At 49.7% G+C, this 13917-nt stretch overlaps 1 protein-coding gene across 1 annotated transcript; it reads right to left on the bottom strand.

Moving 5' to 3' along the window:
* Nucleotides 1-617: 617 nt before the first annotated feature.
* On the bottom strand, nucleotides 618-2798 carry LOC139603616 (serine/threonine-protein kinase pim-1-like). Its single transcript, XM_071454507.1, has 5 exons — nucleotides 2259-2798; nucleotides 2122-2172; nucleotides 1523-1892; nucleotides 1119-1295; nucleotides 618-852 (listed from the first exon to the last, which is right to left on the bottom strand). Exons 1-5 carry the CDS (start codon nucleotides 2796-2798, stop codon nucleotides 722-724), a joined length of 1269 nt encoding a protein of 422 aa, XP_071310608.1. The 3' UTR covers nucleotides 618-721.
* Between the last annotated feature and the right edge of the window lie 11119 nt (nucleotides 2799-13917).

Genomic DNA, 13917 nt, shown 5'->3' with positions numbered 1-13917 from the left:
CTTCAGAACCCGTCCCCCCCTCTGCCGCCCCCCATCCACATGGATGGATGCTTTTGTCAGGCTGGCTGCCCCCGCCTCAGCCCGTGCCAGGCTGGCTGGCAGAAGCTGTCAGCAAGGCCAGGAGCTGGCTCCCCTTCCACAACATCCGTGCCCTGTCCCGCCAAAAAGCAGCTCGGCGGCCGGCAGAAAAATTGATATTCCCCAGCGCTGCCGAGCGGGGAACCTCCGGCGCGTGGCCAGGCCGAGCCCTGCCGTGCCTGGAAGCACCAGCATCCCCCCGCCCCTGCGCCGGCTGGGGACTCATCTTGATTCCATTGGAGTGCAGAGCGTGTCCTCCAGGCAGGGGCTGTAGCCAAAACCAATTGGCTCTGCCCCGCCAGCGGCCAGCTCCAGGATGGTGTTCCCAGCTCCACGTCGTGCTGCAGAAGAACACGCCAGCTGTGCCTCGGCTTGCGGGGACATCACGATGCCATTGAGCTGCAGGGGGATGTTTCCTCTGTCCCAATCCGTGTCACCTTCACTGCACTGCCACCACTTCTCCAATGGGACGGGCAGCACGGAGCCGCTCCCTCCACAGCTCGCGGGGACCAGTGGAAGCAGCATCTCCTCGGCTGCGCTCTCTCCTCCACGCCGCGGCCGCAGGGAAACGCTCCGGGGTTTTCTTCCAGTGCCACGAGACGCGTGCCGCTGCTACTTTCTGGGCTCCTGGATCCTACTGTGCTCAGGGATGCATCTCTGCTGTCTCCTGGGCCAGGCAGGGCTCCTGCAGCCAAGAATGCTCAAAAAGGTCCTCCAAGCATGGCCTGTGTGTGGGCTCCATGGATAAACACCACCTGATGAGGTGCTGGCATTCTGCGGAGAGAAACCAGAAGGCTCCTGTCCATGCTCTCCCACATTCCACAGTGCCCAGGCAACACCAGCAGTGCTCAGAGCTGCACCCAAAAGCTTCCTATTGATCCTCTCATGCGGAGGACACCAGCACAGAGGCACTGGTGCCACCTCCTCCAGCTAAGCCCAGGAGATCCACCTCCTCACCAGCTGCAAGAGCAGGATGCTTATGTGCCAGCTGCCCCTCCCATCCCCATTCTTCCCCTCGTGCCTTGGAGGCCCATCCCCACCTTGAGACACCCGGGGTGGGAAGACGAGCTGGCCCCGGACGATGTCCTCGTTGGTGTGGAAAGGAAGGTGCCCGCAGACCAGCTCATAGAGCAGGATGCCCAGGGACCAGATAGTGGCTGGCTGGCCATGGTAGCAGCCAAAGAGGATCCACTCCGGTGGGCTGTACTCCGGCGTTCCTATGGGACATGGGTGCAGCTCATCAGGCCCATGCTGCTCCCTCCTGCCCTCCTTCCCTCCCTCCCAGCCAGCTCCCGTTCCACAGCAGCCAGCCCCTGCCCTGCCAAAAAGCAACTTGGCTGCAGCTGGCTGAAGAAGGATTCCCCCTCCTTCCTTCCCCCCTCTTCCCCCTCTGCCAGCAAAGCGGGGAACTCAGCTGCCCGGCTGGGCCCCGGCTTGGGCTCACCTGACATCCGGGTGTAGATCGTGTCCTGGAGGATCGCGCCACAGCCGAAGTCGATGAGCTTGGCCTCGCCCGTGGCCAGGTCGACGAGGACGTTCTCGGCCTTGATGTCGCGGTGCAGGACGCCGCGGCTGCTGCAGTGCCGCACGGCCTCCAGCACCTGGCGGAACAGCCCCCGCGCCACGGGCTCCATCAGGAACCGCCGCTCGTGCAGGAAGTACCAGAGGTCCTGACAGCGCTGCGGACGCTCCATGACCAGCGCGAAGCCCTCGGGCACCTCGAACCAGTCCAGGAGCCGCACGACGCCGCGGAAGCCAGGCCGCGACACCATCCACAGCAGCGCCAGCTCCAGGGGCACAAGGGCGCCGTTGCGCTGCGGGGGGACCGCGATGCCGTCAGCGGGGCCGATGCTGCGCCGCGCCTCGGGCAGCCCCTGCCCGGCCCCGCCGCGGCTCGCCATGGCCCGGCCCGGGGCGCTGCGCGGCCCCCGCTCACTCCACGCTCGCTGCCCTCGCAGCGTTCCGGCTGCCGCCCTGCCGGGCCTCGCCTCAGCCCCGCCCGGCCCGCCCCGCCGGCTCCTCCCGCTGGCCCCGCTCACTCACCAGCCGCGCCCACTCCGAGATGCGCTCCCGGGACACTCGCTTGATGGCCACCTGCGAGCCAAGGCGAGCGGCGGGCTGAGCTCGTCGCCCGCCGCCCGCCGCCCGCTGCCGCCCTCCGAGCCGGCCCCGTCTCTTACCGGGGCGCCGTCGGCGAGCCGGGTCCCGGAGTAAACGCTGCCGCAACCGCCGCTGCCCAGCAGCGGGCCCTGCCGGTAGAGCTGCTCCAGGGGAGGCTTCTCCGCCCGTGCGGGCGGCACCGCGCTGCCGCTCTTCTGCCCGGGGCACCCGCCCGCCCGGCGCGCTGCTGCTTGCCGAGCCGCCCCGGGCTGCGGCGGCTCGGGGCCGGCGGCCGAGCTGGCGAGCGGCGGAGCTCGGAGCGGGGAAGCTGCCGGCCACGCTCTCGGCCACGGGGCGGGAGCCGGGCGGCAGCGGAGCGGCTGCGGGCGGAACCGCGGCAGGGGCTTCGTTCGGGGCCGGGGCCTCGGCCGGGGCTGGGCCAGAGCCCGCGCCAGGCCGAGCCAAAAGACCGCGATGCTCCGCCAGCACCAGAGCAAGCGGCTCTTCCAGCGGCGCCACAGCCGGTACGGAGAGAGCCCGGCCGAGGCGGAACCACGGCGGGCCGGGCAGGGGCGGGCACGGGGCGGCCCCGCCAAGGGGCGCCTTGCGGGACGCGGCATCAGCCGGGCTGGGAGAGGCGGAACACGGACGGCACGGCCCGGCACGGGACGGGAATACAGTGAGTGGGAGGGAGAAGGGGATGCGAAGGGAGGGAAAAGTCGATCGGAAAATCGATTGAGAAAAGCACTGCTGCTGCTGCTGCTGCTGCTGCTGCTGCTGCTGCGGAGCCGCCGGAGCTCGCGGCCGTTCCTCCGTTGCCCCGCGAACCCAACGGAGGAGCCGCCGCGCGCCCCAAGGAACGAAAGAGAGAAACAAACAAATCACACCCCAAAGTCATTCCTATTAGAGAAGTAACCAAAGAAAACAGTGTAGCAATAAAGAAGAGTGTTGGCTTGTGGCTTCTTTCTTCTTTGCGTGAGACGAAACATTTCATGGGTGTGATAAACGAGTTCACTGGATTTAAGGATCATACAATTATTAATTTTTTATTATTATTATTATGCAAGCAAGAATAAGCAAAGTTCAGCGCTGGGCGGCCGGGAGTCTCCGCTCCTCTAGGCTCGCACCGTTCCTATCCCCAAAGTTCACCTTTTATTGCCTTCTTCTCCCGGGTCCAGGGATGACATGGTCTTTTGCGCTTGCTCATTCAGTTGCTAGGGGGTCTTTTTCTGCCTTCTGGTGGTCGTGGGATGAAGGCTCCAAGTCTTCCTCTTTAACCGCTGAGTGAACTTTCCCTTATAAGGCATACCTATACAGTGGAATTTTCAGAACACTATACGATTCCTGCAAGCCTAAGCAATTCTTGTGAGTTTAAGGATTGTTGTTACAGCCTTCCTCTGTGACCTCTGGGTGAACTTTCCCTTATAAGGTATATCTTTACCATGGAATTCCCAAAGCACTATACGATTCCTGCAAGCCAAGCAACCATATGTGGCTGCGCATTTAAGAATCAAGCAGTTTTAGCTATTTAGTTATTGCTTTGATATTGTATAATTTTTTAGCTATTGATTTAATTAATGAACAAATGTATTGCTACTTATTACAATCCCCCATTTTTTTTACCAGTTTTGATCATTAAATCTTTTTAGTTCCTTCCTAGTGTGAAAAATGCATGAATTTTATGATTGCCTTTTCGCAAATATTAAAATGAATATTCTATGTGTTGTGTTAGAAAGTAATGCTGTATTAGTTTTCTTAAGTACTGTGTTAAATATAGTTTTAGGTTATAAAAATTGTTAAAATAGAAACGATGCTATGTAGGATACTTTTTTAAAAAGAAAGGACTCGCAGCGAGATAGCAGCCACCTGACACCTAAATCTTTCAGAGAAGAAGAATTTATGGCCCTCTTATCAGAAGAAACCAACTTCTTCCCGCCTCGAAGGCACTGTTAGGATTTGGAGGAAGAAGTTGACGATGACCAGACAGAATCCTGTATTTGAATGGAATTGATGCATCATATATGAAGTGTATGAATATGCAACAGGGGATTGTTTTTAAGGGTTAATCCTTTGTTAACAGGGGTCCTTTTCGGGCTTGTGCTGCCCAGAAAAAGGTACCCGGACGTCCGTAACTCTTTGTCTTTATTGTCTCATATTGTCCTAATTCTGTTTTTTCAAATTATTATTACTCTAATTGTATTACTATTTTTATAACCATTTTATTACTATTAAACTTTTAAAATTTTGGAAACAAGTGATTGGCGTTTTTAACACTAGCAAGCGTTAACTGAGTTTCCTCATCAGTTAAGCTATGTGCACTAATTATAGATGCCAATTTCCTTAGCTTTTTCATCATATTCCCATTCATAATGAATAGAACTGCTGACAAAATAAAACCAAGCACAATCAGAATCAAAAGAACAACAATGGGATGGCATATACTGTTTAGGACACCTGTGGTAGTAGGAGCCCACCCGAACAGGGTATCCCACCGCCTGTGCTCGCCATCTTGCTTTACCCTCTCTATAACCCGGTGTATTTTTCCTGCGTCATGATGAACAGTCACTAGGGTTTTCTGTCCGCTTTCCTTGATTTTCTCGAGGATTTGGATCAGGTCTTGATGGAGCATCAGTCGTCTCACTAGAGTGAAGTTCATCCCAATCGGGGTGGGCATTAGCTTGTGAAGCAGTGTGTAGTTGCATTGTAATAGGTGGTGAGAGGTGACTTTAGCTTCATAAGCGAAATCACACCCTGTAATCTTAGTGAAGTTACAAGCACAGAAGTTGGAGTGATTCTTTGTATCCACCACAACATCATCTACAAGCACAGAATCACAAATAGTTCTAAAACACGCACATCCATTGCCTATGGATGTAAGAACTGTTTTAGAAGTCTCATTAGGACGAATCTCAAAATGACAGATGTTTTGCTCCGTGTCTAAACAGATATCTTGAGCTATAATTACATTGCCTTCACAGGTGAACCCGAGTTGTTCTCGGATAATACAAGATTCCAAATCAACAGTTTGCCATGTGTCATCAAACTGACGGGCCCATCCCCTATGTTCTATAGGATAGAGAACAGCTCCGTCATGGTTTATTCCTAATGCAATAACAGGAAAAACTAGATGTACAGAGGCATTGTGTATGGTCAAGACAAAAGCAGTAGCTGAATTTGAAATAGCATTATAGGTAAAATTCACCAGTTTCCACCAGGACTGGAATTCTCTTTCAAAATCGTTGGCATTGTCCCAGATTATTTTCTGAATTTCTGTGGGGAAAGTGCCTTCCTCGCCTTCTCTTATAATTGAGGCAGAAACTGACTGCATCCAAAATTGTGCTTGGATACAGCTGAGGGCTAAGGAAACATTATTTTGTGCAGCACTGAGTGCATCAATCACCAATTTGTGATCGTTCACATTTACTCTTTCCCACTTTGGCAAAATGTTTGACAGCATCCACTGGTGTGTCCCCAAGGCTAACAGAGATGCCTTCAGTGGTTGCTGTAATTTGGACAGATCTCTAGTCGTAGCAGCCAATTTGTTCATTAGTACTTCCGAATCAATGCTATTCAGAATTCCCAATCCTGTGCCTAGAACACCGGTCACATCTCTAGGTTTCCTTGTTTTAAAAGAGCTGCGTTTCCAGAGCCAAATGGTTCAGCCTTCAAAGGATGTTTGCAAAAACGGAGAACAAGCTGGCTGGATGTCTGAAACATTGGTCTGCATCAGCAGTTTGACCTGTTTGAGAGACCATGCTGGATTGAATAATATTTGTTGTTGACCAGTTTTCCTGATTATATAAGGTCCAATTTTGAAAATTTTTGGGGTGAGTATGACTGGTGGTGCAGGTGGAGTGGTGATATTGTGAGGTTCAGCAGTGGTAGAGTGGTTTTAGTATCTATTATAAATTTAAAAGAAAGGCCCTGTGTATCTTTCGACCAGAGACAGACTACCTCTGCAGTGTGAGTTAATGTGAAGTTTTGCCAGCAGTCTCGTGTTATTGGGTATGCACAATCTGCTATTTGTTTATCCTCCTGACCCATGGAAACACTGATTGCAATCACGTTAGTATAGTCAGACCCATTATCCATTCGACATCCAATATTAATTTGTTCTCCCACTACTCCTTGAAGCTGCCAGGTTTTCTGCTTCTTCCATTCGTGTCTAGCGTACGGCAGCCTGTCATGCAGTACTAATGTTAGTAAACTTAAACCTGTGGTATTCCCCATAGATCCGGTAGATTGCAAAAAGGCCTGAGACCAGTCAGGGGTCAGGGTCCCTTTATTTAGGGGGATCATGTTCTCTTTGTAAGGCTGATGAGGGTTTCCCCAGGCAGACAGGAGGCTCAGGGTTATAATAATTAAGGTAGCTCGCCAAGCAGGGCAGGGTCCTAGCAACAAATTTCTTTCTCCTTTCGTACTCATATCTCTTTTACCTGGGGCTTTCCTGTGCTCCGTTCCTGTTCCTGTGCTCCGTTGCTCTCCCCCACTACTCCTCACCTCTCTGCCTCGCCTGCCAGCCCGGGTGCGTCGCTCTGCAGGGATCATTATCTTCTCGGCAGCAGGGGTAGGCTTCAGGGGGTGCATTATTTGGGCTTTCTCCTTAACTCCTGCCCACTCCTAAGGGCAGGCTGTCAGGCCTCCAGGCAAAGGGTCTCCTGCAAAGGATTTCTTTGATTTTATGATGGACTCTCTGCCGTCCCTAGCGAGCTTTACAGGGCCTGAGTCCCACACCTACTCAGGGTCCACCCTCTGCCTTTTATTCCCTTTCTTCTGTCTTCCTAGAGTTGCGTCGTTCTTCCCTATGTTCTCTACGTTTTTGTTGTTTATAGACTCGGGAATAGCGGCGAATCGTGCTATTCCACTCGTCAGGCCTCACTTGCCACCCCAGAGGAACGTGGATTTCCTTCTTACACAAGGTAGTTAATATGACTGTCTGGTTTTGGCGTGTGATCCTCTGCAATTGGTGTTGGAATTCCCATGCCAGGGCCCAATCTCTTCTCTGTTCTAGATTTTCAACTAGTGACGCTGCTTCTCTGTCAGGGATCTCCCGCTCTCCAGGGATCCTTATAAATTCTCTTAAGGCTCTTAATGGATTTGCTCTTCTCCAATCCCAATCACAAGACACCATGCACTCCCCACCAAATGTGACTGGAGAATCCACCATTTGTCTTTACAGCCCCCGCAAAAGATTTTTACCCACGCCCGACAAGAAGATTCCCGACTTTTAAGACACTCGGTGTAATTGAATAATTCTCGCCTCACTTCAGCCACTACTGAAAGAGCAAGCGTCAGTTCATTCCAGGTTTTCCACGGCAGAGGGCACTTGAACTCCTGTTCCAGTTCCTGTAGGGGTTTTCTTACCAAGAGTCTCAATCGGTATAGTTCTCTGACCCCTAATTCAGTCATTCATGTTCCCAGCTGGCGCAGGTCCCTGTGCCTTCCGAAGGGTTGGCCGTAGATCTCCAGGGCGACTGGTCACCTCCCAGGGGGTGTCTGCAGTGATGGGCCCTTTCACTCGACTGGCATGTGTCCAGCCTTTTCCAGCAGTTGGGATGGCTGTTTCTGTGGTAAACAGGACAACATAGGGACCTTCCCAGTGGGGTGTTAGGGATGTCTCTTTCCAAGTCTTAATTAGGAGCCTATCTCTGGGTTTAAGCCTATGCATTATTATATCCAAAGGGGGTCTTTGTCCCAATAGCCCTTTTCGTTTTAATTCCTCCCTCCGTTTCATTAACTGTTGTATGTAACCCTGAATTTGACTATCTTGGATGCAAGGATGGTTCCCCGGGAGTTCTAAATCGTAAGGCATTCCATAAAGCATTTCAGAGGGAGAGATTCCCACATCCGTCCTAGGTTGGGTTCTAATGTTTAGCAATGCCATGGGTAAACATCTGACCCAAGACATTTTAGTTTCTACCATGAGCTTGGTGAGTTGCTTCTTGATTTCTCCATTTGCCCTTTCCACCCTCCCTGAGCTTTGAGGGTGCCAAGGGGTGTGATATTGCCATTTAGTGCCTAAGGCCATGGTTACCTCTCTCAGTCCTTTGTTTGCAAAATGGGGACCTCTATCAGAGTCTAATATTTCTACTAGTCCATACCTAGGGATTATTTCTTCCAGCAGGGTTTTAATCACCACATTTGCAGTAGCCCGCGATGTAGGATATGCTTCTACAAAGCGGGTTAGATGATCTACCAGTACCAAGAAGTACTTGTATCTCCCTACTTTCGGTAGCTCGGTGAAATCTATTTGTACATGTGAAAAAGGTCGGTGTGCTAATTCCCTTCCTCCTGGAATCCTTTCTCGAGCCTGATGTCTGGTAACTCTTTGGCATGTTATACATCCCCTAACTACTTGTTTTGCTATGTCGTAAATTCCTTTACACATATACTTAATAGTAAACTGATCTACTAAGGCTTGGGTTCCCCAATGAGTCTGGTCATGCAGCTGCTGCACTATTCTTGGGCCATAGATTTTGGCAGTACCTCCCTATCATCTGGCAATTTTTGAATACCCCCATTCTCTTTTATTCCCATTTTGTCTAATTTCTCCTTTTCCTGGACTGTGAAGCTCAGGACTCGAACTTTCTCATCATCTCGCGTTCTCCTTATCCCCTGATCCTGGAATTTTCTGAGAGCAGTTTCCTTTGCCTCTCTGTCTGCTGTGTTGTTTCCTCTGATCAAATGGGAGAGACCCTTTTGATGTCCTTTAACATGTATTATTGCTATTTTCTTTGGGCCTCTTAAAGCTTGTAGTACCTGAGTAATTAGTTCCTGATGTACTAATTCTCTTCCTCGGGAGTTTATTAACCCTCTTTCTTCCCAAATTTTCCCAAAAGTATGTACCACTCCAAAGGTGTATTTTGAGTCCGTGTAGATGGTCCCAACCTCAGCTTCCAAGAATTTTAGAGCCGCAATACTGCATACAGCTCACAGGCCTGGGCTGACCAACTAGGACTCAAAGGTCCAGATTCTATTATTTCCAAATTTTCACCTCCCACAATCGCATATCCAGAGATTCGCTTTCCCTCAGCAACTCTAGAGAACCCATCCACAAATAACCTTTCTCCCCCTTCCAGTTCTTCCTCTTCGAGGTCTGGCCTAATTTTTGTTTGTTTTTCTATGCTATGTAGGCAGTCATGAGTTAAATTCTCCTGTGGATCCCCAAACAAGAATTCAGCGGGGTTTTGCAGAGAGATGGTTTCAAGTATCAACCGAGGGGATGACAGTAAAATGCCCTCGTATTTCAAAAGTCTTGAGTCTGTTATCCATTTTTCTGCCTTTTGTTGCAATACTGCCCGTATGTTATGGGGGGTAAAGACTTTCAGTTCTCCTCCATAGGTAATTTTGAGAGCTTCTTCCACTAAGAGGGCTGTTGCCACTATATATAAACATGTTGGCCATCCTCTACTTACAGGATCTAGTATTTTAGAAATAAATGCTACTGGTTTTCGACTGCCGGCCAAGTCCTGAGCCAGTACCCCAAATGCTACTCCTGCCTCAGTGTTAACAAACAAATAAAAGGGTCTCCTAACATCCAGGAGGCTTAACACTGGGGCATTAGCCAATTCCTCTTTTAATTGCTTTAATGATTCATCATCCTTCTCAGTCCATTTCATCAAACCTTCAGCAGTTAGTTTTTCATACAAAAATTTTACTTTACCCCTAAAGTTTTCAATCCATTGTCTGCAGTATCCTACAAGACCCAATAGCTGCCTGATTTGTCTCTTATTTCTTGGGGGAGGAAGGGAGAGGATTCCCTTAACCCTCCCTGGATCTAGTGTTTTAGCTCCTTTACTAAGTTGGTGTCCTAGGTACTTCACTTCTTCTAGGAATTGCAATTTACTTTTGGACACCTTCAGCCCCTGGATGCTTAAAAAGTTCAGAAGCTTAATGCTTTCTTCTCTAACTGATTCCTCACTTTTTCCAGCAATTAAAAGGTCATCTACATATTGAACAATGGTTATTCCTTGGTTTGGGGTATAGGATTTCATTATTTGCTCTAGTGCCTGCCCAAACAAATTCGGGGATTCTGTGAATCCCTGTGGGAGCACTGGCCACCTTAGTTGTTTTTTTGGGTGGGTATCGGGATCTTCCCATTCAAATGCAAAATAATCTCTACATTCTTCTTTCAAGGGGCATGCCCAAAAGGCATCTTTCAAATCTATAACACTATACCAGTGATCATCTGGTTTCAATTGACTGAGCAATGTATGGGGGTTTGCTACTACAGGGAACCGGGCAATGGTTCTCTTCTTTATTTCCCATAGATCATGTACTAGTTGGTATTTTCCGTCTGGTTTCTGTACAGGTAAGATGGGGGTGTTGAAGAGAGGCATGCAAGGTTCCAAGAGCCCTTGTTGTATTAACCGTTCTCCCTCTGGTTTTAGTCCCCTTTGCCCCTCCTCTGACATGGGATATTGTTTTATCCTTACTGGGATTTCTGGGCTTTGAATGTTGACTGTGAAGGGCTCTATATTCAATCTTCCTGCTGTATCAGGGGTGTACCAGACTTCTGGGTTGATTTTCTCTTTGTCAGTGACTGTAAGGGGCACAACCTGACTTTCAGCTGTTTTTCTTAAATATTTATATTTATCTCTAATTCCACCATTAAATCTCTTCCTAATAAATTTTAATCGGCTTCGGGGACCAGTAGCAGTGATCCTACCCCTATTTTCTTCTCTGATTCTATTTAGACATCTTTAATTACAGGAACCTTGAAGGGTTCTCCTTTTGCCCCAATAACCTGTACTGTGGAACAGGTTATTACATCCCGGGGACAAAGATTGAACTGTTGATCTCTCAGCCCCTGTATCTAAAAGGAAGGTTATGGGGGTTTGCTGGGGACCCACCTTAAGTTTCACCAAGGGCTCCGATGACATTTGGGTCCCCAATAGATAGAGCCCTTGACCCCCTTAATCCTCTTTGAACATTTTCTCATCCCTAAGCCTCTTTCGACATTCCCTCTTCACGTGTTCTTTTCCACCACAATAGTAGCACACTGTTCCTTCTCTCCCTCCAGATGGAGGTCCTCCTAAATACCGGGGACCTCTCCTCGTGCCATTTCTTTCTCGTGGTGGAGGGTTGTTTCGCTGTCCCTCCCTGACTGCCGCCACCATCATCTGAACTTGTCTTTTGTGTGCCTCATCCTCCCATCTAACATATACCTTCTGAGCCTCCCTGAGCAATTCATCAAGTCCTCTGTCCTGCCAATCCTCTAACTTTTCTAATTTCTTTTGAACATCCTCCCATGATTTGGCTACAAACTGTGTTTTAAGGAGCGCTTGCCCCATTGGCGTCTCTGGGTCCACCCCTGAGTATAACTGAAAACTCTTCCTTAATCTTTCCAACCATTCAGTGGGGGTCTCATCTTTCCCTTGGCACTCTTTGAATGCCTTGCTTATATTTTGTCGCCGGGGCACAGCCTCTCGTATGCCCTGGATTATGATGGTTCTTAAGTCCTGCATATGACCACGATGGTTGGGGTCCTGGTTGTTCCAGCTGGGATTTTGCAAGGGCCATTTCACATCAGCTGCAGGACCTTGAACATGTTGGGTGTCCCAAATCCTCATTCCTGCCCTTCTAATCATCCCTTTCTCCTCTGTTGTAAATAGGATGCCTAGAATGGATTGCATCTCCACCCAAGTATATATGTTTGGCCCTAGGAACTGATCCACTCTTTCTGCTACTCCTATAGGGTCTTCTAATAATTTTCCCATCTCTTTCTTAAACTCGTGGACATTTCCTGAGTTCAATGGGACAGTGACAAACCCCATTCCAGCTTGAGGTCCTCCTAATGCTATTTCCCTGAGAGGGAACAACCCACTGCTCTCTCCTTCCTCAATTACTGTCCTCATCTGACTCTGAGTACGCCTTCTGCAATCTGGGGAGTCCGTGACCTGCTGTCTATTAGGGGCCGATGGCTGGGGTGCGTTTGGGGGGGGTTCAGGGGGAGCTGGTGGTATATACGGGGGAGGATAAATAGGAACATATTCCTCCGGTCGAGACTTTTTGTCTTCCTCCCCTTGACTTCCCTTAAGGGGGAACAGCCTAGCCGTTTGCTCATTACTTTCTACCAACAATAATTTAGCATATGCACTCTCCTCCGGGTTCACCAGCTCTTTAGAATTCACAAAAATGTTCAGGGCTTGACAGACCCAATCCTCGAAGGATCCGAAAACAGGCCAGTATATACTCCCTGAATCCAGATTCTTACCTCCCCATACTACCATGCAATAATTTATCATTTTTGCCTTATCCTTCCCCTTTCTGGAGGGAAAGTCATCCCAATACTTGAGCATTAATCCTAACGGACTGTCCTTAGGTATTGGGGGTAACTGGGGACCCTCCCCCAGGGATCAGAAGGCTTGCTCTTCTTCTGCCCCATCTTCCAAGGCACCTCCACACACACACAAACACACACAAAACCCCTCGGTCGTGGCTCGCTCCCTCGCGGGCTACGAGAACCGCACTACTAGAGGGTCCCTCTCACGTCGTCCGCAGGTGGACGTCTCATTCACCGTGCCCTGGGATCCCAACCCCAACCGAGTGGTTCACCTCGTATACTCACGCGTCCTGCGTCGCCGCTCGGATCTTCGTGCACAAAGTTTACAGGGTTACCGGTGTTTTCCTTGCTTATTCCCGAATTTAGGTTCATCAGTCCAGATGAGGGGTCGGGTGAGAAGGCCAGGGCCACCAGGTGGTGGGGCACCCACCCAGGATTCTCAAACCAACCCCGTTTTCTGGATCCGAGTCATGGCACCAAATTGTGATAAATGAATTCACTGGATTTAAGGATCATACAATTATAATTTTTTTATTATTATTATGCAAGCAAGAATAAGCAAAGTTCAGCACGGGGTGGCCAGGAGTCTCTGCTCCTCTAGGCTTGCACCACTCCAATCCCCAAGGTTCAGCTTTTATTGCCTTCTTCTCCCGGGTTCAGGGATGACGTGGTCTGTCTTTTGTGCTTACTCGTTCAGTTGCTAGGGAGGTTTTCTGCCTTCTGGTGGTCGTGGGATAAAGGCTCCAAGTCTTCCTCTTTTAACCGCTGAGTGAACTTTTCTTTATAAGGCATACCTATACAGTGGAATTTTCAGAACACTATACGATTCCTGCAAGCCTAAGCAATCCTTGCGAGTTTAGGGATTGTTGTTACAGCTCTCCTCTGTGAGCTCTAGGTGAACCTTTCTTTACCATGGAATTCCCAAAGCACTATACGATTCCTGAAAGCCAAGCAACCATATGTGGCTACACATTTAAGAATCAAGCGGTATTAGCTATTTAGTTATTACTTTGATATTGTATAATTAATTAACTATTGATTTATTAATAAAAGAACGTATTGCTACTTCTTACAGCTCTGTCCCTCTCTCTTTCAGCCCTTCAACACCTGACAGAGGACACCAGCAGTGCCGTGTCAGACGTGGCACTTGCAACTATGCATGTCCTCCAGGCACTGCAGAGTGAGCCATATTCCGTCTTCCAGAGGCTGCAAGATCAGCTCCGCAGGGCATGGAGGACTCAGCCTCGTCTCTCAGGGCTCGGCTGGCTGCGCTGCTGCAGCTCTGCAGAGAGCTGATGCCAGAGGCTCTGTCTGCTGGGACCACCTGAGTCAGGGGCAATTTTCCATTTCTTTCAGATTGTTCTGTTCTTCTTTTTGGTTTTTCTTTAGTATATGAATATAGAGTGTGTTATAATACACAGACTCCCAGGAGCTTTCTTTTTGTCAAATACAAA

This window comes from Agelaius tricolor, unplaced genomic scaffold (genome assembly GCF_023055355.1).
Source record: "Agelaius tricolor isolate 1412-34295 unplaced genomic scaffold, bAgeTri1.0.p SCAF_40, whole genome shotgun sequence".
In the NCBI taxonomy this organism is placed as follows: Eukaryota; Metazoa; Chordata; class Aves; order Passeriformes; family Icteridae; genus Agelaius; species Agelaius tricolor.
Note: the sequence above shows the minus strand (reverse complement) of the source record. Positions and strands in the feature narration are given on the sequence as shown.

What these genes read in the sequence shown, in the direction of transcription:
- LOC139603616 (XM_071454507.1), bottom strand. Translation starts at nt 2,798, where the DNA reads ATGCCGCGTCCCGCAAGGCGCCCCTTGGCGGGGCCGCCCCGTGCCCGC. An exon ending in TCTCGGAGTGGGCGCGGCTG is followed by an intron (nt 1,893 to 2,121) that starts GTGAGTGAGCGG and finishes GTCCCCCCGCAG; the next exon opens with CGCAACGGCGCCCTTGTGCC. An exon ending in CCCACCCCGGGTGTCTCAAG is followed by an intron (nt 853 to 1,118) that starts GTGGGGATGGGC and finishes TTCTCTCCGCAG; the next exon opens with AATGCCAGCACCTCATCAGG.